This window comes from Mauremys mutica, chromosome 7 (assembly GCF_020497125.1).
Source record: "Mauremys mutica isolate MM-2020 ecotype Southern chromosome 7, ASM2049712v1, whole genome shotgun sequence".
NCBI classification, from domain to species: domain Eukaryota; kingdom Metazoa; phylum Chordata; order Testudines; family Geoemydidae; genus Mauremys; species Mauremys mutica.
Window position 1 is genome coordinate 14,994,700 of NC_059078.1, and position 22,161 is coordinate 15,016,860.

The following is a 22,161-nucleotide window of genomic DNA, read 5'->3' on the forward strand; positions in this document are numbered from 1 at the left end:
TCTGACACGGAGTCACGTTTCCCCCCTTGCCGAGTCTCCAGAAGCGGCGCCGCGCGGGGGCTTGCTGGGAGTTGTAGTGCGGCTTTTCCGCCTCTGCCCCCGGCCCTGGGCGGCGTCCGGAGCCCGCCCGGGACTACATTACCCAGGGAGCCGCTCGGGCGTATTTAAGCCGCCGCGGAGCGACTCTCAAGTGCAGTAACCATGTGGATGGGCTGCTGAGCTTAGCTGTGGGCTGAGGTTAACCCTCGTCAGCCTCCATCCCCAGCGGGAACATGGGATTACAAAGCGGCTGCTAACCCGCTCCGGGCTGCAGCGTCCCGGCGGGCGGAGCCGCTTGTGCAAGCAGGTAAACCAGCAGGGGCAGGTTGCAGGGGAGTGACCTGGACCGGGGGCAGCTGAACTTTCTCGGGGGAGACCCGTGAAGCGGCCCTGACCAGGGTATTTCCTCCTCCTCCTCCCTTTACTTTCATGGCAGGCTTCCATCCTGCGCCGTGTTCCGTGTCCTCGGATCAGCCTGGGGGCTGGGGTGGAAGTAGTAACCGATCAGATAGCAGCCCCCTCCTCCCTCTCTCTCCCTCCCCCGCCAAGTTTGGTACTGTGCAGCAGCAGGAAATAGTTTTGGGGGTGGGGAAAGCAATCCATCAGTCTACCTTGGAGACGATGGGTTTAAATGGACAAGAGGCCAACTTCATGTCTCCTGTCGCATGTAAAGCGGCGGGGTTGGGGAAGTGTGTATGTGTATATATACATAGAGAGAGAGAGAGAGACATGGATATTAAAAGGGAGCTTTAGAAGGGTGAAGGAAAGGGGGTGGTGGTAATAGGGAATAGCTGTAAACCAGTGTAGTCAGGTGTCTGGACTATAGAGTGGTGTTTTGTAAACTGCTGCCTAAATGGAATGGCGAGCGGATCTGGATACATTCAGATTACCTTTTTTGGGTGGCTACAGGTCCTTATGCAAGTTGGCATTTGGGTAGCAAACTTCTTAACTAGTCTGGCAGAAAATATGCGTTTAAGAGGTTAAGTGATTAGTCTGAGTGCTTTTGGTATTTTGAAAATCAGATTGAGCAGCTGCAGGCTGAAAATTGCCTTCTGTTCATGTGTAGCAACATGTGGAAATGTGTTTTATCTTCCTGAAACTAACTTCTTTAATTTTTAGCAAGTTAACCCATCTGTCACAGAGGTTAAGAGTTCTGGTCATGATATCTGCTCTTTGCTTCCCAGCTTGGGAGTGCTGCAGGGCCGATCATTCAGCCTGACTTGACAGGTGGGCATGGGGACTTGGCAATATGGGCAGGTAACACTGGTCCCAAAAAGTACACCCAATCCCATCAGTGAGGAGAAAGGAGTGCATTGCTCCCAGGAGGTAACCCTTTCCCTTGGTTTAGAGGTATATGGATAATGGAGACTTGCTATGTCCAATCCTTTTAGACTGGAGAAAAGATTGCAGGAGTTGAGGGCCAGGGTGCCTGAGCATCCTTAAAGCATCAGCCCATAAAGACCAAACCAAAAAAAGCACTTAAATACATACCTGGGATGCAGGGCAGCTGTACTGAATGTAGTGTTGAAAGGCAGCATTGTTGTTTACTATTTACCATTTATATAAAGCATACTGGTTTACCTCTCAGGTGTGTTGTATTATTACTAGCTGCATTTCATAGATGTAGAAACTGAGGCACAGAAGTGAAGTGACTTGCACAGGGCTGAAGAGGGGGTCAGTGGCAGAGACAGGCGTGGAACTCCAGAGTTCCTGCTTCCCAGCCCCCTGATTAGCCCATAAAATTGCAGTCTCTGAATACCAGAAAACCATTTTATGTGATTAAACAATTGCTACTTTAAAGTTGTATTGAAATATTTGTTCTGAATAACAGTTTAGTTTAAGATGTGCAAGCTATGTCTGGTTGTTGGGGTTTATTCCTTCTAAAACCTAGAAGTTATTAGACAACAGTAACTTGTTGTTCTAGATGTCACTCAAATATGAGTGACACTTGGGCCTCTACAATGATGGTTTAAGGAGTATGTGCATGTCAGTTAAACTTTTCCTAGCTGTTTTTAAAAAAAAAAATACTTGAGACATAATTATAGGGATGTTTGTATTATGTAAATACATGTGAATGCTGTTGCAGACTTGGCTATAGATCTTATTCTTAAATGGTCAAAATCTGGGCAATTGTGGGTGGATATTTCTGAGGGTTTGGTAACTAGTCTAACAGTCTAAATATTTAGCTGTTTCCTGGACTACAATAACTGGACTATATTTAAAAAAAAAAAGTTAAATGCTTCACAGCTCTGTGCTGTTTGCATCCTGTTGATAAAAGTCTAATTATTGCTAGTTGCTTTGTACATTTTTTAATATGGTTGTTTGTTTTTAAGTCTGTATTATAGTTCACTTATTTGAATGTGTAAATATGTTACAGCTGGCATAATGCAATAGCTTGTGGTTTAACAGGAGGAAGTAAGGGGCCTTTCCTATAAAATATTATGTATGTAACAGTCCTCTTAGTGCAGCAATTAGGTTTAGCGGGCAGGCTCTTCCCTCTGATACATGCACAAACCCGTATACGCTCTTACTGATCTCTGTGGGATTTGTGTTCATATATTTGGGGATAGAATATGGCTCCAGGTAGGAATAATGTTGAAAACAAAACTGTTCCAGTTGTTGCATCTAATGTATCTTTTGTCACACAGTCCAACAGCCTGGATTTGTGCAGTCAACATCGTGTGGAATGTGTAGTAACAAATCCGAAAAGGAGGAACTTCTAATACAAGCCTGCTGCTCCCTAAATTCGGGCATTGTTTGGCTTCAGTAGTTTGGCATAGCAAGCGTGTTTGTTCAATGTTGGTATTCCATCATGATCTCTTAAATCTCTGCTCAGAGCATATTGAACAAACTTCCCTTTTTCCCCCCCTCCCCCAATTGTTTTTGCTTAGGCAGCCGCGTGAATGTGCACTTCACAGACAACTAAATGGCATAACTCTTGCCCCAAAGAGCCTACAGTCTAAATGCCCAATCTTGCATACTTGTGTGAATAAAGGCTACAAGATTGGGCTCTTAAGATTTACGGAAGTGGTTCTCTTGGATAAGTTATAGAGGCCTTGTCCATTGTTTAAGGCCCCACTTTGCTCTAAACTAATTTCGAGATACAGAAAATCGTCCAGGTTCTAAGTAAATTGTCTAAAATGTCACCATTATTACAAGTATAAATTCTTTTGCTTCTGTTAATCTGACAGATAATGTGTTGAGCTGTTGTGCTCATAGTGCAGAGCTGGTGAACTAACACTAGCCTGACCACTACTGACAATTGGTGCTACTGCTCCCATTGAAAGGTTTGGCGTGACGAGGCACTCTGTAAATTGCACTTGTTGTCAAAGAAAATATCGACACTAAAGTTCAGCTCAATAGAAAACTGGGCTTGGAAGGGGGTTTGCATATGTGGAAATCCATGCTTGTGAAATAGAAAAGGGGGCAGATTATGATTGAGAAAACTACTCAAGTGTTGTTCAGAACAAGATATTAAAGGATGACTATCTACTTGGTATATTTAAAATCTGACCTATTTCTAATAGGTTCTCTCTTGGGTGAATAATCCAGTTTGAAAAATAATGTTTTTCTGTTAAATCCACTGTTTTTTCATTGAGATTAAAAACTGGTTTGGGAGGGGGTGTTGGTTTTTTGGCTGCTGTTCAACAGTAGTCAATAACTATTGAAACACGGAGCTATCTTGACTCTTCTGATGCTGATGAAGTAAATAGTAAGATTGTCTCCTCTCATGTTTCCAAGGCAAACAGAAGGCAAAGTGTGGGAAATGGTGTCTTTTTAAAAATACCAGCAATGGAGGGTGAAAGAGAGCTCTAAAATAATGAACCCCTTGTCAGTGGGTGTCTTAAGTAACTAAGGCTGGAGACCTGCTTCTGGTTGGCAAGGTCATGCTGTCCTTGGGCAAACTCAATTCCATGGCAAGGGTGCATTGAGACTAGTAAGTGGAATGTCGTGACTTGCAGTTATGGCCTGTGGACATAAATATGAAGGAATCTGCCAGTCTTATCTATAGCACTTGAGATCCTTTCAGATCCCATGAGCAAAGTAGGGCATTGCAAAGAACATTGAAAAGAGCATAGCAAGTGGTGTTGGCAGTGAATTCATCACTTCACCTTGTGATTCCTCAGAAACACCCAAGTATTCTAGGGCAGTGGTTCTCAAACAGGGGTCTGGGAGCAGACTTCAGGAGGTCCGCCAAGCAGGGCCAACGTTAGACTCGCTGGGGCCCAGAGCGTAAAGCTGAAACCCCACTGCATGGGTCTGAAGCCCAGTGCCCTGAACCCTGTCAAAGCCTGAGCAATGTAGCTTTGTGTGGGCAGACAATTGCCCTGTTTGCTATCCCTTATGCTGGCCCTGGCTTTTATATGCAGAAAAAAACAGTTGTTGTGGCACACGTGGGCCATGGAGTTTTTATAGCATGTTGTGGGGGGGGGGGGGTCAGAAAGAAAAAGGGTTGAGAACCTATGTTCTAGGGTGATCACCACAGATACTGAAGTAGCTTTACTGTATGATGTGATGTTTGCTATTGTAGTAGGTGTTTGGTGGTGGTGGCGGCAGTTGTTTTTAAATAAGGGTGGTCCTGAACCGTCCAACGGAATGGGAATGTGGGAGGAATAGCCATGGAAGTGCCTGCCATGTAGCGTTACTTCGTGTAAGCGGAGGGGTGCTAGCACAATTCCAACCTGGCTGATCTACCTGCTGCTGCTGCTTCTGCTTCTTCTTCTTCTTCTTTATTTTGTATTACGATAGAATCTAGAGGCCCCAACTGAGATATGGGCACAATTGTTCTAGACACTGTACAAACACATCATATGAAACAATCCCTGTCTTGAAGAGCTGACAAACCAGAGTGGGAAGGGGAATGGAGGCACAGATAAGTAAAGTGACTTGCCAAATGTTGTAAAATCCAGAAGTTCAGGGCAATCGACTGGGATTCGAGCTGCTAGATCATGTTGTCTCTCATATATTTAAAGTGTCTCCCACAGAAGCTTCAGTTGAACACAACATTCTTCCTTTTCTGCTTAAAATTAGCATACGGTGTTTGTATACTGGCTTCAGTCTCACCCCTGACTGCACCTCAGAGAGTGACATGAGCTTCATAGGTATAATTGATGTACTGATTTGCAAAGCACCCTGGGATCCTGTGGGATGGAAGCTGTCCTATAAATGTAAATATTGGTTCAGCTACATTTTAAGGGCAGGAGATATCTTGAGATCCCATGGGAAGTAGAGTGATGCTAATGCTTGTACTGTATCAGCTACTCCAGCTAGTGTTCATTATTAGGCTATGTAGGGGAGAGGAAGAAAAGGCAGTTTCACCAGAACTTATGGAAAGCAGAGAGGCCTACAACTACGTAACATGCCAACAGCACCATCATTTTTGAAGTTTAACATTCCCATCATTTTTATATGGGCATAATGTTAATTCTCAACACTTTTGCAAGGAAGATCTTATGAAACCTGATTAGAGTCCCTATTGTACATGGGTATTAAAGACCATTCTTTAGAGAAGGTTGGCTGGTGTTTGTTGCTGCTGAAATGAGCTGTCAAACTGATTAGCTTTGATTATTCTTTTTGGCTGAAGCTTTTTCTGTACTCTTGTGTTGGGTCACTTATAATGTGTGGCTGAGGAGATGGAGGCTGAGTCTATGACCAATGCCTAGAGCCGTCTTAGATGGTAGCGTACATTGTAGCATATGCTAGCTGGGTACCTTACCTCTAGGTTGCTAGGTCAAATCCTGTCTGGAGAACAGTAACTCACGGTAGATCTTTGGTGACATTAGTCTAGTTCCCAGTGGACTGGTGGGGTCACTACAAACCACCAGCACAACTGGCACTTAGTTTGCAGTCTCAGCAGAGGATGAGGCTTGACTGGGCATAGAGATAGAACTCCCTTCCCAACTTTACGGGTGGCTGCCTCTATTTCAGGGTTGAGGCATCTTGTCAGGGCATCATGGGGAGGTGTTCTGCACCTGTTCTGTAGCTTCAGCTGCCTCGACTGCCCAGCTAGTGCCTTTTAAGAGACAAATTCATATGGGGAAAAATGAAGCTAATACAAGCAGATACAGGAGCTGCAATTAGAGCTGGGATGAAGCTGCAAAATTCATCTCTGGATTCTGAACACTTCGGTATTTCAGAATTTTCAGATCTGTGGTTTTGGTTTGAGCCCATCAAAAGTTACAATCAAACTAATTTCCCTTCAATGGACAAATGCTTTGCAAATAAGATGTCACTGTAAGTCTAGGCAATGTTTCTCTTGTGCAAGAGGCAAATGCATCAGAAACTGTGCTTTGAAAGAATGCTGTTCTAGTTATCTTGTTTACAATTCACAGCAGTTGTGGTTATAGACCAGGATGCAGCTACATTAATATGTAGACTGTTGTAGAAAATTAAATGCTTATACCTCATGGACCATCTTATGGAACAGAACATCAAAGAACAGTAAACTGCTCCGAGAAGAGATAGGGGGCCAAAATGAAGACACTGTCTGAGTTAAGAAATTACATGATTCTACTGCTTTTGAAATAAACTAAGTACTAGAGTGAGAACTTAAACGGTTCCTTTTGTCTTCTTCATCCAGCCTGGTGCAAGCCTGCAGCCAGAACAAAGTAATTTTTGTGTGTGAGCATCTAGAGGAATACAGATGACCACAGCATACCAAGAAATAGCCACTGCCTTTTTTTTGTATCTGAGATTTCTTTTACTGCAGTTTAATAGAAATACTAGTAAAATGCTGATGCTGTAGATTTTTAGATCCTGCACTATTGCATCTACAACTCGATAAAACTCTGAATTTCAGCAGAGATGTGGTGATGAACCTGTCGTTGGGTTTGTATAAGCATGTCCTTATGTTCTGTTGAAGTCAAATAGCTCTGGTTGCAGCTGTGGGGCTAGTTATAGTAATAGGCTAGTGATTCTTGGCTTAAAGAGATGCCTGAACTTATCTTATTTAAATAACTTGACGGTGCTTGGTCACTGTTCAGGTGGCAAAGGTTAAGCAGATTCTGCTGGTAATGCTCTTTATGAGCTAAGTTGGTGGGGTATCTGGAAGAACCTTTGCTTAGAAGAAGAGCTCGGGCTTGCATTCTATAAAACAACAACTTGGAGTACAGTGGGAATCCAGCATGTACAAGTCAAAACAGGAACCGGAGCCTTCATCTGTAAATGAGTCCAACTGGTATTGCTATTTTTATATTTGCAATTGTTTAAGTAGGTTCACTGGCTACCAGTGGTGGTCTGCAGAGCATGTGGTAGTCATGTGGCGCTAGCGACTCCTCCTCTACAGCTCTTTCTAACAGGTATCCAGGCTCTTCATTGCAGAACCTGGATGCCTGCAGAAGCATCTATAAAAGAGACGCAGTAAGTTTCACCTTCCCTAGTGGCTGCTGCAGCTAGAGAAGACTACAAAGCCTTCAGCAGGAAGAGAGCTGCTAGTGGAAGGAAAGAGTCAAGTTCATTGCCAGTGAGGACCCAAAGCTGCAAGGAGCTGTCCAGCTGTACCAGATCCCAGAGCTAGACCCAAGAGCTGCCAGAAGGACCGGAGCTTCCACAATGAGGTGCATTTGAAGGGAAAGGAGGCAGTGGGGAGCAGGGCAGGGAGGAGTAGGAGATGAGAATGATGGAAGTATTGGGCAAGTAGGGCAAGATGAGTTGAAGCAAGGGGCATAAGGGATTGTCGGGTTTGTTATGGAGGAAAGGAACATGTTCTGGATGTTGGAGGTTGTGTACATTCAGCAGGTATCATATTTGCCACATTAGATCATGTGAGGTACCAATTAGCTCAGGATTTTGGGGATGGGGGGAAAGTCAAGAGGAGAGATTACTGGTGAAGGTTTAGATGTGTAGAGAGGGTGAGATTAGAAACTGCCCTATTTTTTGCTCCCCTCGCTGGCCAGCTTTCTTCTTTGGCCAAGCTCCAGTAGACAATATACAGCAGGTTTTTTGTCACCTGCCACATTGGCTGCCTCTGGTTCCCTTGGCATAGTCCAACTCTCTTCTTTTAATATTAAAATACTCTGGATAACATTGTGTGCTTTGAGGCATCTAAGCTGCTTTCTCCCTTCTGTGTTAGAGCCAGTAGGTATCGACTTTACTAAGCACTTCTTACTCTTAATAGAATTAAAGAGACACTGTCAGGACATACTTGGTCCGAAAGTTTAAAAATGACTTTTTGGCCCGATAGGTGTCCCTCTAATGGGGATTCTTTCCTTTGAGCCTTCCACAGATGTCTGTCAATAAAGTCTGCTAGTTGCATTTCTTACAGTAGCCATCCAAATTGATATTCAAACTAACCTATCAAAACATAAGTTCTACTTCGCACATTGTTACCATGGCTTGACTTTCAGCCTTGTTTTTCTGTAAGAGGAACAGATAATCCACATTGCTGTTTGACATGTTGTATATCCCTTCTGACTAGGCTGGGCTTGGCAAACCTAGAAAGGGGTGCAGATAGAGAAAAGGAAAGGGTGTAACAGAGGTTTTCTTGTCAGTGTTAAGGACTTATTTGGGTTTACGTCAGTAAGATGATTAAATGTCTTATCTCTTTTTGTAAAGAACTCGAGCATCTGTTTGATACCGTTGGTAAAGTATAATATTCAATTATATTTAAGTGATAAACTACATGAGTTCAGCATGCTGGAACTTCCTCACTTTTGAGCATGAAAAATACCTGCCAATGCCATACCCCTGTATCAACTTAGATTCTTGCTTTTAATTTCTTTGCTTCAAGAAAAGGGTGAGACCGAGCTGCTGACTGATAGGCTTCAGTCTGAAGCCTATGTCTACCTGCGAAGTTTTCGACAAAACTTTTGTCTTTCACAGGTACTTAACTCCCCCCACCCCCGGGAAAGACAAAAGTTTTGCTGATACAAGTGGCAGTGTGAACGCGGCTTTGTTAGCAGGAGCGCTCTCCTGCAGACAAAGCTAATGCCGTTCGCAGGGCTGGAAGTATTTTGTCGGCAAAAGTGCCAACAAAGTACTGACAAAGAGCGTTTCCACCCGCTGACTTTTAGCAACAAGGCTGTGTCGACACAGCCTTGTTGCTCTAAACTGCACAATATAGACAAACCCTCAAGGACACTTTTTTATCTTAATGAAAAAAGTCAAGGCAGTGTGATCTAGAGCTCAGGGCTCTGAGCTGGGAGTCAGGAGACCTGGGTTTTTAATCCTGGCTTTGACACTGACCTGCTGTGTGACCTTGAGCAAGTCATATCCCTTCTCTGTGCCTTTGTTTCCCTTCACATCCTCTGTCTGGTTGGGTTAGATTGCAAGTTTTTCAGGACACTCCCCTACTTCAGTGCAAATAATAATGGGGGGGAAAAGTAATTTCTTGAAGGTGCAATGTGTTGTCTTTCTCACAAGCTGCCTTGCCAAATGGCAATTGTTATGCAGTCAGCATACTCCTGGACAGAGATGACTGCAGTAGGCGGAAGATGAAATCATACACTAGATAGTTATCCGGTGTTGATACCCTTTAATGTGTAATCACTCAAATATCTACATGTCTGATTCTGCAGTACAAAGCCTTATCAGAAAAGCTGACTACTCCCTGGCCCCTTCTAATGCCCTTTGAAAGTGTGTAAGAGACAGTGGCTGGACCTAACTCCGCTGGAATGTTGGATCCCAATGCTGCCAGCTCTGCGTACAGAAAGCTTGTATTTGAGCTAGTGCAAAAATTGACTCTAATGTGGACTTTGAGTGCCAGTCAAGTCAAGAGGCTATAGATGGCTGCTCAATGCATGGAAATGATTTTGACAGTCAAGAGGTATCAGCTTACACCGTGCTACCGTGAGCTCTGCACATTTAATCTTTCCATGTAGAATGCATACATGTGTGAAGCATCTTTGAACTTTAAGAACAAAATGTTTTCACATGTGCCAGACCTGGAGTTTATAAATGGAAACTCTTTTTTTGAGTTCTGAACCCCCCCCCCCAAAAGAGTAGTTAGTTTAAAAACAAAAAAAAAAACCTGGTGAATAAGCACTCCCTCCTCTTCCTTATCCCTCCTTTCCTTAGCTGTTTTCAGTGCAGAATGGAATTCTTAGTAATCTCTTCCTCACAGCCCCTGGCCAGGGAGGGAGTGAAGGAACCAACCTTTTCAGAACAAAGATGAGAAACGTCAGCTCTCGGTGTCCATTTCAGAAAAGCTGGATGTGCCATAGGGACTGATTCAGAATGTTGGGGACTCATCCAAAGACGATATCACAGAGGTCAATAGACTCCTTTTGACTTTGGGCTTTGAATCAGGCCCTGGGTGCTTCTTTGGTCCAAGTTATAGCCTCATCATTGCAAAGTTATAGGATTCTGGGCACAGACAATGATCCATCCTTTAGATGTTGGGTGATATTAATGCTATAGTTATTTTTCACTTTGCCTTTCTTTTCCCCAATGGAAACTCAAACTTTCTTCCATCAGAAACTAAGGTAAAACATGAACTTCCACTCCAGATTACTTGGCCTGTCTAATGGAATAAAGTCTACACAGTTAAGTATAGTTTAGGACTCTAATCTTATCGAGTTAAACTATGTAAGTAGTGAAAAAGACAGCAAAAACGCTCCCTGAAGTGCTTACCCTATTTCAGCAATGATGCAACTAAAATTGCCAATTTCTAGTTACTTTCGATGTGCTTTCTATTGCTCAATTATCCTAATAGCGAAATGAAAGGATCACTGGCATGCAAGGCACAGCAAGTAGCTTTTTAGCTCAAAACAAACATTGCTGGAACTGTATCTTTCAAAGATTAGGGCTCCTGTGTTGTTTTTTCTTTCTCTCTCTCCCCCCACCCTCCCTCCACCAATCCAACCCAATTGCTGGAAATAAAAACACCACCAAAGAGGCTTGTTTAATTTTATTTATTTTATGAAAATGATTTTTAGATGTAGGTTCAGGTATTTAAAATACCACACAAGGTAAACATGAGAGATCAGGTATCTGTAAAATACTGTGAAAAGCCCTTTTGGTGTTACATTGTTAGAGGAGGAGGATGGCAAACCACCAGCAATGTGGGGGTTTGGAGCAGCCCAGATGCTGCTGCTTCTTCCGGGAAAGCAAATTTTCACCACTAGTTCGATGGCTCCATCACTTTTACAACTGAGTCTTCTAAACAGGAGTGAAAATCAGAAGAACTAAATGGTACAAATGCTTCTAAATCATTTGCACTCTCCTTTTCTTAATATTTTTTTAAACAGACATCTCCTTAAGGTAGCAGATACTTCTCATTTTGGCCCCACACACTGTATTGTTCTAGTTCAATTGTTAGGAATTGCACTTGCATAGGAAGATGCATGAAAGCCTCTTAACATGCAGAGCTTGAATTACAAAGTATCAGATTTATACTCCATTTGCTACAATCTTTTGAGGTCAAGGGGCTATGATTTGCTTTGAATCCGATCTTTAGGTCCAGTCCTCCTTCATATGAGACATCTCATTGAAGCCAATGGGATCATGGCAGAGCTTCATCCTTTAGTTGCACAAGGTTATAGAAGTGGTATTGGCAATGCAAGAGTTAAATGTTTAACCCTGTTTGCAGAACCTTGTGTTCAGGATGATCATTTCTATGTCTGAATTTTACAGTTCTTCTAAGCTTTGTCTAGAAAGGCCAGTCTACAGTGACAGTATGCACAAGGTAATCGGCAACATTTGCATAAGCAGTTGAAAGTGCTCCATGTATCTCTTTGATGATGAAAGTTTGGACAAATAATTGCAAGGAAGTTTTTCTGACACTGTTCAGAGCCTTTTTTTTGGACAAATGAAGGGTCACTCCCGTATCCCACTTCTCAGTAAGAATGTAGCGCACTCTGCTCCATGGTACTACACCTTGCATTACAGGCTGAAGTTCAGCTATGTACTCTATAGCCAGGGGACAGGTAGAAGGGCAAACTGAAACTTCCAGGAGAACAGGGAGTTCCTGTACAGATTAATTCACTGTCTGGATTCAGCTAACTGGTATTTTCAAGTCCATTACCTTAGAACAATAATGCTATAGAACTGCAAAATGACCTGCAAACCAGTGCTTTGGAATTCTCATGAGGCTGAAACAGGTTTCTGCATTTAATTATTTCAAGGCAACTTCTCAGAGAGAGTGAAACTTAATTCTTGCCTAATGAACACTACGCATTTAAAATAAAACATATTTAAAGAGACATTTAAAGGGTTTTTTTTAGGTCCAAATCTCTAATTGAATTGATAACTGTAATAACGTTTAAGGTCATGACTGCACTTACAGGTTTACAGCTGTGCCGCTGTAAACGCAGCTACGCGAACACTCTATGCCGACGGGAGAGAGAGAGCTCTCCTGTCAACATAATAAAAACAGCTCAATGAGCGGTGGTAACTGTGCTGGCCAGAGGGTGTCTTCCCCCCTCCACACACCTGAGCGACAAAAGTTTTGTCAACGTAAGTTCTAATGTAGACATGGCCTAAGTCAAATGTTGCTAAGGAATTCTTTTGGAAAAAAAAGTTTAACCGTTGAATATTTTTAAGGATGTGTGTCGAAAAAAATATTCTGCCTAACAGTCCATGTCCATGTTTCATGCCTAACTTTTAAAAACTGGAAAGTTCATCTTTAAAACTTCCTTTCTCCCAGCCCAAATATAATATTTATCTCTAAATTAGATGCTTATGATTAGGAGGAAAAGAGCGTCTTTATTTTTTAAGTTCCATATTGATGCTGCCAGGGGCGGCTCTAGGAATTGCGCTGCCCCAAACAGGGCGGCACGCCACGGGGGGCGCTCTGGCGGTCGCCGGTCCCGCAGCTCCGGTGGACCTCCTGCAGACGTGCCTGCGGCGGGTCCGTTGGTCCCGCGGCTCCGGTGGACCTCCCACAGGCTTGGCACACTGGGGTCTGGAGCCGGCCCTGGATGCTGCGGTTGTTGCTTCCACCTTGAGTTAAGCGTGTGAATGCAGGTTCAGAGGAAATGAGATTTTTGTTTGTACCTTACTATCGTGTTTGCTCCTTCTGGGCCTTTGATGCTTTCAACATAGCTCAGGGCTCTGAATGTTATAACTGCCAAACTGCTGGTATCGCCTTATGATTGGGTTTCATTATTGAAATCCAGCAGCTGAACCCAGAAAGAATCTTTGTTTTAATCTTCAGCTTAAACACTGGGAATACATTGTTTCATGACCTGGTGCGTGCCATGTTCTTTTTCTGATGTCTTCAGGTAACTTTTTTTTTTCTCTTCTCTTATCCAGATTTTTGTGTGGTGGTGGTGGGGCAGGGGGATCACTGTTAAGACTCTGATTCTACTTGTTCTCAGGAGAAGATGTGTGTGGTGTGTGTGTGTTTTTTGTTTTTGTTTTTTTTTAAACTAGTTTTTGTATACAGCATTAGTTGATTACTCAGTTGGCACTTGCATATCTAAAATAAACAAATTGCCAAACAGTTGTTCTGTTTACAGAAGCCTAATTGCTTTTTGAGTTGAAAAGCATTTATACTTTTAACCACAAAAACTAGTTATTGTTCATGTGTGCAGGAGTTCCTCCCCCCCTTATAGAACTGTACAGACATTTTATGATGTCTAATATGCATCTTGAACTATTCCATTTATATGTGATGAGGAAGGGTTTTCTTGTGGACCTGGACACAGGGCAGCTGAGACATTGGCCACAAGACGAAAACCTTCTTGTTAGTCAGTGTGGTCTAAGTGTGATATGAATCTGGGCCAAGACGTCCAAAAGCAATTAATGATTAAGTGCCACAACTTCTGGGTGCCTGATTTGAGACAGTTTAAAGAGGCTTTACCCAGAGGTTGGGTGCTGATCACTCTGAAAATCAAGGCCCCTTTAAGATGTCTCAAGTTGGACACCCAAAGTTCCTATCTTGGCTTTGTGTGTTTGTTTGTTTTGGGGTTTTTTTTAAATTGACAAGCCCTATGTCCAGTGAATCCAAATATAAGTTTGTGCTCCTTGATTCAAGGTGGGGGGGGGGGTAGGAAGCTCATTTCCTGGTAGATAATCATTGTCAGCCTTCTTGAAACACAAATGCCTAATCAGTCAGGAGATGCTTGTTTTTTTTGTAGCTGTTCATAAGCCTCTGTCAGATCAGGAAACTAACTAGCTGGAAGCAAACTAAACTCACTCAGTAATTTTTCTCATTACCTGTAAATCTTAGATATGGGAAGGCCTGTTGGATAATTTAGTCCATCATTCCAGCTGCCAGTTCAGCATGTTCTTCAGTACTGTCCAATCTAAGAAATTGTGAGCACATGTTTAAGTTCAATGTCATACATGTTGTTTGGTAGTCCTTAGTAATACAAGAGTGTAACATAAGTAGACAGTGTTCAATTTCATCAGCTTCTACCTTCTCCCCCTTAGTGATAGGGAGGGTCTGATCTTGCACTGTTAAATTTGGGCTATTGTGAAGACCTTGTTATTTAATGTGCAAAGTTCATGACAGCTTCAGTGAAGTGACAGATGATAAAGGTCTATTCATAACAGAGACTCCCTGAATCCCTCTCCAGGGTTATAAATTACTTTATCAAGGGTAAATATGGTTAAATTTGAGTTTCCTTAAACATGTAAACTTTTTTATATGGAAGACTGAATAATACCAGAGGTATGTTTGAAAGTTACTGTCCTGTTCTTAAGCCTGGCTTTGGACAGAGCATCTGGGATTTCAATTTTTCATATTCTGGATGCCCGAGAAAGACATTCTTGTTGTCTCTATTGGAAGTCAGTAGTTTTGACCTCTACATTCTCCAGCGTACAGCTGTGATGAACATTGATGCTTTTCTAAAGTAAAATGATCTTAAAGGCCTCTTCTCTAGTGCACTGCTGTGGGAAGAGTAGTTCACGTCCTGTGTTATCCAGTTCCTGCTACCCAAGTCTGTCGTCTTCTCTGGACATGTGGGTTTTTTTGTTTTAATAATTGAAAATTTTAGTGTGTGTGTATGGATACTCAAAACTACAATACAGTAAGGCTATGGTTTTTCAACCCTGACTACATAAAGTCAGGCTACTAAATCCATATTTAAGGACTGAAATACATGGCTGGATTTTTTGTTGTCCGTCCGTTGTTTCGGCCTCTCTCTTTCCCCCCCCCCCCAGGTAGTGCTGAGTATCTGCAGCTCCCTCTGACTTCAGTGTTTTGCTCGGTAAATTTAAAGTGGTCCTAATTGTATGTGCTGGTGTGTATATGTGTATGCCTACATAGGGACTAGGGAGCCTGACTTCAGGAACCCAGATCTGGAAATCTTGTCATAATGCTGAAGTCTGCAATTGAAATCCAACCGAGGAAAAGGGAAAGATAATATTTCTACTGACGCTAACTCAGCCACTTTGCATATCATGTATGTTTTTGGGCATCTTTTAAAACCTCAAAATATTAAGCTCTACATCTGAGAAGAGAAACAAGAATGGACTATGCATCATGTATACACTGTGGCTGTATGAGTTAGTGTTGATGAAGGAGCCTTAAGCCAGCACACTGCTGCCATAAGCAGGCATAGCTTTATTGACTTCTGACGAGTTGAACGATGTACGTGAGTTATGAACTTGGCCCCTTGATTTTAGCTGTGCTTGACTTTGATTTTTAATTCTGCAAATCACAGTGTATCTTCAAGGCACAAGAACCTTGATTTGGAGCATGGTAAAGGGATACAGTGTTTTAGGAGACTGTAATGGGTCGGACTCACCCCTGCGGCGCCTCCTGCTGGTGACTCGGGGGAATTAGGTCGGGTTCCAGCACGGAGCGCCCTCTGCAGGCCAGTGATCCACCTGTTCCCTGGCCCTGAGTCCCTCCCTGGACCCCGGTGCCCTTTCACATGGGGTGCTGCCCCCTGGCAGTAACCCCTTTCTGTCAGGGTCTCCCCTCCCCAGGGAACCCCCACCCTCTATCCCCACCTTGCCTCAGTGTATGGCTACTGCCAGTCATCGTGTAGCCCCATGTCCTGGGGCAGGCTGCAGTATCAGCCTATTCATCACTGGCAAAGGGGTTTGGACCTGCTGCCTTTGCCTACCCCTGGGCTGCCCTCTGCAACCCCCAGTACCTGTTAGCCCTCTGCTAGGCAGCAGCCTGGGGCTTTCCAGGCTGGAGCTCCCCAGCTCCTCTGCCTTTCCCCAGCCCTGCTTCACCCAGGTACCTTATGTCCAGCTCCCTGCAGCCAGGCCCATCTCCCTCTATAGCTAGAGAGAGAGAGAGACTCACTTTTGGGCTTCTGGCTCACTGCCTCTTATAGGGGCCAGCTGGGCCTGATTGGAGCATGGCCACAGCTGAGCCTACTTTCCCCAATCAGCCCAGGCTTCTTGCCCCAGCCTAAAGGCTGCTTCCTCCAGCCACAGCCCCTTCCCTGGGCTGTTTTTAACCCCTTCAGGGCAGGAGCAGGGGTCCACCCTGCTACAGAGACAAAACACAGTCTAGATTCACTGCTTCATATTATGCCTAGCAGTTGCTAATCCACCCCCCTCCACAAATGTTCCTAACTCTGTGCTTGCTGAGCCCAGACCTTACTTAATACGCTTGAACCCTACCTCTGCAAGTAAACAAGTTAATGTTCAATGAAATGGGAATGCTTATCCCACTCACAATGTCAAGGCTGTGCTCTGTAATAAGTATAATTTCCTGCTATTTAATTCTCCCTCCTGAAGGAGGACCACTTTACTGTGCCTCTTACATGTCAGTTCTCAAGAACAATACTGCTGGTTAGTGAGGGTTGGGAGTATTTTTATTTGTTCTTTTAAAACTAAGGGCCCAACCCTGAGCACCTTACCTAGGCACAGCTCCATTAAGCGTTCCAGAGTGCAGGATCAGGCTCCAAGGGCATATAAAATCAGCAGAGCTGTGTTACTGCCTTCTTTCTGAAATCTGTCATTCAGGGTACTAATCCAAGAGTGACCCAACTGTTGAAAAACCATGAGTCAGGCACCACCCAACAACTGTCAGGCTGGCTAAAATTCATGAGATATGAACAAATATTAAATTAAGAGGGTTTTTTTATTTTCCCTCTGGTTTTTGAACTTTGAAACTCTTTTCTGTGAGGCAGGGGTGCTGGAACAATTTGTATAGTGGGGGTGCCGAGGACTATTGATCCAAACTGTAAACCCTGTATAGGATGGAAACCATTTCAAGGTAGGGAGTGCGGCAGCACCTCGTGCACCCCTAGTTCCAGCACCTATGCCACATGGGTTAGAAATGGGCCTTCATTTTTTTGAAAGTAACAGCTCAGACTCTCACATAATGGCATGAATCCAGGGGCCTGGGCTTTAAGAAGAAAACACCAGGTATCTGAGACTTGGGAGTAAAATGGTGAGAGTCAGCAACACTGAGTGTCTCTTAAACATGATTGATTGTTTTGGCACTTTTGCACAGAATTGAATTTCATTTCATAGGGGGTTGACTTCCATGTTAAGTGTATATTTTAAAGTCTGTTTAATCACTTCGACTCCTGGAAAACCACAACTGGAATCTTTAGGTTGTTGCATGGAGAATCTGCTGCCAAACATCTACAATAACATTTCCCACAATGTCTTCATAAATGTATTTCTGTTAAGATGGTAGCTACTTCCATATAGTGATGGAGCTGACAAAAATGCTTACAAACCATGCTAATACTTTTACATTAAAATTCCTTTGATCATCATTTCATTATATCCCAGGGCACTTTCAAATTGCTCCTGAATGCACTAAGTCTGATCTGGAACTAGCACACCTGGCTTACACAGAGAAATCTTTCCTAGTTTAGAACAGTACTGTAAGTAAAATGCCTTAAATTAAGGGCATCTGCTCCTTTCTTCCTTTTCTTTAACCCCGTTCTCCACCTGGTGAGAATGTGCCTGGAATGGAATCTTTTAAGTGAATATCTGTGTGATAAACTGGGTAAACAAAAATCATTGAATGGGACACTGTGGAGCTCAAGTTGTCTTTGCCCTGAGATACCTATCTAAGTTTTCACTGCAGCATGGGCTGGGAAATACTCTTCCAACTGTAGAAACTACAATCCAAACTTCCTGTCTCCAATACATCAACCTCCAGATCAAAGAGTTGTTCAGCTGGCCAGATGGTGACTAGACTCATGTATTTTTTTTTTTTAATGCTTTTATCACTTTAAAGTCAGCACTTTCTTGGAATTGCATCAAGTGTTCACTCTTTGAATTTTTTTTTTTTAGGTTTTTTGTTTGTTTTTTGGCTTGTTGTCTATGGGGCTTTTACTCGGGGAATTCTTCTACCTAGTAAATACACTAACACTCCTTTTCCCTCTCTCTTTTTTTTCCTAGGGCCAACAAGCCGGAAATGTCTGACAAGATGTCAAGCTTCCTTCATATTGGAGACATTTGCTCTCTATATGCAGAGGGCTCAACAAATGGATTTATCAGCACCTTGGGGTAAGGTCACCTGTTCGCTTGCATTGAAAGATGTCCTTAGCTGTGCAAAAGACCGACAAGGCTGAGCTAGTAATCCTGAGTCTAATGGATATGGGTATTTCCTGCACCCATAAATAATGGAATAAGTTGGGGGAGTCTTCTGTAAAAACTTGTCATGTTTTGAAAATAGCTTTCTATCTGCTCTATTGCTTTGGGCTATCACTTGAGAGGACGGAGGAGATAGGAATGGAAATAGTATGGTTTTACCATGGGATGGGCAAACAGCTTGTCACGGTTAAGTTATGGGGGGAGGGATGTGAGGAAGGAGCTTGGGAAGGAGCAGGCCCCTTGGCATAATCTGCTGATGGAGGATGGAAGGCAGCTTAGGTAGACATTTTAAAAGAAAAGAGTAGGTCAAATCGCGTCTGTACCAGTACTTACCACTAATGACTGGTCCTACCTCTTCCGACATGCCTAAGATTTCTCATGTAAACAACATCACGCTTCTCCAACTCAAGGGTATTTACTTTTTTTGCTGCTGGGCTGCATCTCCAAGAACTGGAGCAGTAGCCCTGCCTCGCTTGCTCCTGTTGCTTGGTGCACTTTCTTTGGTGGCCTGTCCACCCTGACAAACACCATACTACATGCTTCCTGGTAGAGTAGCCATTCAGCAAGTCTTCTCAGAAACCAGTCCAGGCTGCTTCCTTAATCAACAAGTGTTAGCTTCCTTGCCCTAGAAGAGTGGCCACCTTTCTCCTGGTGAGTGTCATCAACTCCAGGAGAATCTAAGCTTTGACTAAAAAATGACACAAACCTGTTTAATTTCACTCTACTGTTGCTTGGGGACAGCTCTTCACATCAGAGACTGGCACTGGAGCTATTCACTGGGCAAAGCAGTAAAGGCTGGGAGAGGAGTAACAGCAGATACCTTCTCCTTACAGCAGTCAGAATGCTGAGGGAGGGCAGAGTAACTGGTAGACAGTTTACCATGGCCACCAGGAAGCTGGCTGAGCAGTAAAGTAACAGTCAGGAAGGTTGGTGGGATGAGGGCTAGAGAGACGCACTGCTTCTCCCTTCCAGCAGTCATCGGGACCTGGGGATGGGTGAGGCAGTGATAGTGGCTGCAAATTAATTCAGTTCCTACTGTCCAGATGCATATAAGAGATGAAGCTTCTGAGCAGGGGAAAGGGACATCATCCCCTCTCCCCACTTCCCAGCAGCTAGTGATGGTTGGCATCTTACCTGGATGTTGCCCCAGACAAACTTGTAGATTTAGTCCTCAAACTCTTAGGGTTCTAGAATAGCTGCTAGACTTTCTGAGTAGGTATGAGGATGTGGGTGCATGGAATCATCTGTTGGAGGGAGATGACAGAAAAGACAGAAAAGATACGTACGTTATGGGGAGCCAGTGGGAAGGACTCAGAAGAAAGGAGTTAGGAAAATCTAGGATGTAGATTGCTACTGAGGAGGGAAAGGGAAACTAGTGGGAGAGAAAGAAGCAGGCACTAAAGAAGCACCATGATCTATTATAGGAAAAAGAAGAAAATGTGGGATGCTGCCAGAAGGGAAAGAAGGTATGATAAAAGCAAAGCATGTAGTGAGTAGGGTTGGTCAAATAGTATTTGGCGAACGTATTTGACAAATTTCCCAGGTGCTCATCAGATATGATTCATGGTCTTTGCAGCATTCGACCAGCTGTATAACTGGCCAAATACTACTTGCTGAACATTGGTGAAGTTAATTGAAAAATATATTTAACTGTTTATTCTACTGTTAAAGTAACCCAAAGAGTAAATAACATTTAAAAAAACAAAGCAGGAAGTTGATTTGACAGTACATTTTAATTAAATACAGTGCACAATAAACAACTGGCTATGGCTTTGAGGGCATTACTGAGCAGCTATTTTTCACCGTGGCTTCAAATTCATTCACAATATTTTAAGGTAATTGTACTGTAAAATGGTCATGTGTACTCTGAGCCAGATTTGAAATAGAAATCCCAATTGCTATGTGAAACATGAAATGTATTGGCATCTTAATATCCCTTCATAGTCAAATTATCTTTGTCCCATAGTTCACTTACTGTTTGACCTGAAGAAAATTAAAGCAGCTCAGGAAAAAAATCAATGTAATCATCCTCAGTTGTTATGATATAAGGCTATCAAAACTCCAAGTTATGCTGTGTGTGATGGCTTATGAATGCAGTTAATGAAGGATGGAAAACAAATACTGTTATAAACCCTAATGCTGTTCCATCCAAGTAAATCTATCTTTGAAGGATGTTCTTGCTTAATATTCCTGTGACGTGTCTTCACTGCTTAATCAGAACTTCCCTTTTGCTATTTTCCAAATTCAGTGTTCTGATTATTCTAATTACTATTTTATTATGTATATAAATCTCATCTTGTGTGTTGCACACACTAAAAAAATATTTTCTTTATTGTGATAATCCACCATGTATAGATAGGAAGTTCACCTTCTCTTAAGTCCATGTAAACACTTTTGAATCAATTATTTTTCTATGCACTTCATGATTTTCCATAATTGTTGTCTCAAAGACATTCCCTGCATGTAACCAGCCTCTGCAAAGAACAGTTCTCATATTCTAGATCTCAAGCTGTTTTTCCCAGCTGTTACTATATGAGAATGGAGTGTCCCAAATCTTCAGGACATTGGGGAGAACTGTGCTTTATGCACATGTTGAAGGCCTCTTTGACAGGTCAGTGGAAAGATCTTAATTTTGAGCTGAGAAAGTCAAACTAGATACTTTAAAATATTTGTTTACTGTATATGAAAAATAGAGGTGTTCAGCAAAAATATAGTTCCAGATGGTCTAAACTATGTCCAAGGCATAAGACTTGTGACAGGTAACAGCAATATACTTACCTTGTTTCCTTCGTTCCCTGGGAGTAGACACGCCCCCATGTCTTTGCCAGTACACGCTCAGAGAAGAAGCTCTCTGTTGGAACTCTCTGATGGAACGCCTTACAGGTGCAGTTATCCAATTCTATCCCCTTCCTGGTAAAGCAGGAGGAGGTTAGATTGATCTTCTGTTGATACCAACCTTCACTGGACTATTGAAAAAAAAAAAAAAAAAAAAAACCCCACTCGTCCATAATTAAGCCAATTTTGACCTGACCCTGGCAGTTCTCTTCAGTGATGTATATTTGGCTATCTGGCTCCAAGGTGAAACCTTTACCTTTTGATGACTGGTAAGCAAGGATGCATCAGTTATGCCTTCCTCTCTCTTTCGGTAGTGTGTTTTTCCCTATGCTAATGTAGTTTGTTCCTGGCTTTTTGGACACTGAGGCTTCACTGGGGGTAATATGTGATCTGATGCATTCATCATTTTTTCCCCCCCTAGTTTGCTGCCCTTGTTTATTACATATTCTCAAACAGTGGTATCTGTCCAAGAGGTGACATTTGCAGTCTAGCCTTTGCTCATCTAATTAGAATATGGGCCAGTCTGAGTGTTTCCCCAGGAAGGGACATGAGGAAGACGCAGGAGTGATAACTTCCTAATTGTCTTGCCCGTCCAGCAGTGTGGTTCTGGACAACACAAACAAATTAGCTGCATGCTTCATAGAAAGATTTGGCATGAGTTGGTTTCTGGGAATTGTCTGTCCTCCATTGAAGCGGCCAGCAGGATTGAGTATTGAAAGCAACCCACTTTGTGTCTGGTACCTAGGAAGTAGTAGTTGCAAGCAAAAACGTCTTACCTGAGTTGCTCATTTCTTTGCAGCCTTGTGGACGATAGATGTGTTGTGCAGCCGGAAGCAGGTGATCTTAATAACCCACCCAAAAAATTCAGAGGTAAGATTATAA

General features: G+C 43.0%; 1 protein-coding gene across 1 annotated transcript in view; it reads left to right on the plus strand.

Annotated features, from left to right (window-relative positions):
* Positions 1-210: 210 nt before the first annotated feature.
* Positions 211-22,161, plus strand: part of ITPR1 (inositol 1,4,5-trisphosphate receptor type 1) — a 248,166-nt gene continuing 226,215 nt past the window's right edge. The window contains exons 1-3 of the mRNA XM_045023591.1: positions 211-346; positions 18,250-18,357; positions 22,079-22,149. Coding sequence (XP_044879526.1) covers positions 18,266-18,357; positions 22,079-22,149 — 163 coding nt within the window. The 5' untranslated portion in view covers positions 211-346; positions 18,250-18,265. The remainder of the gene's footprint in view (positions 347-18,249; positions 18,358-22,078; positions 22,150-22,161) is intronic.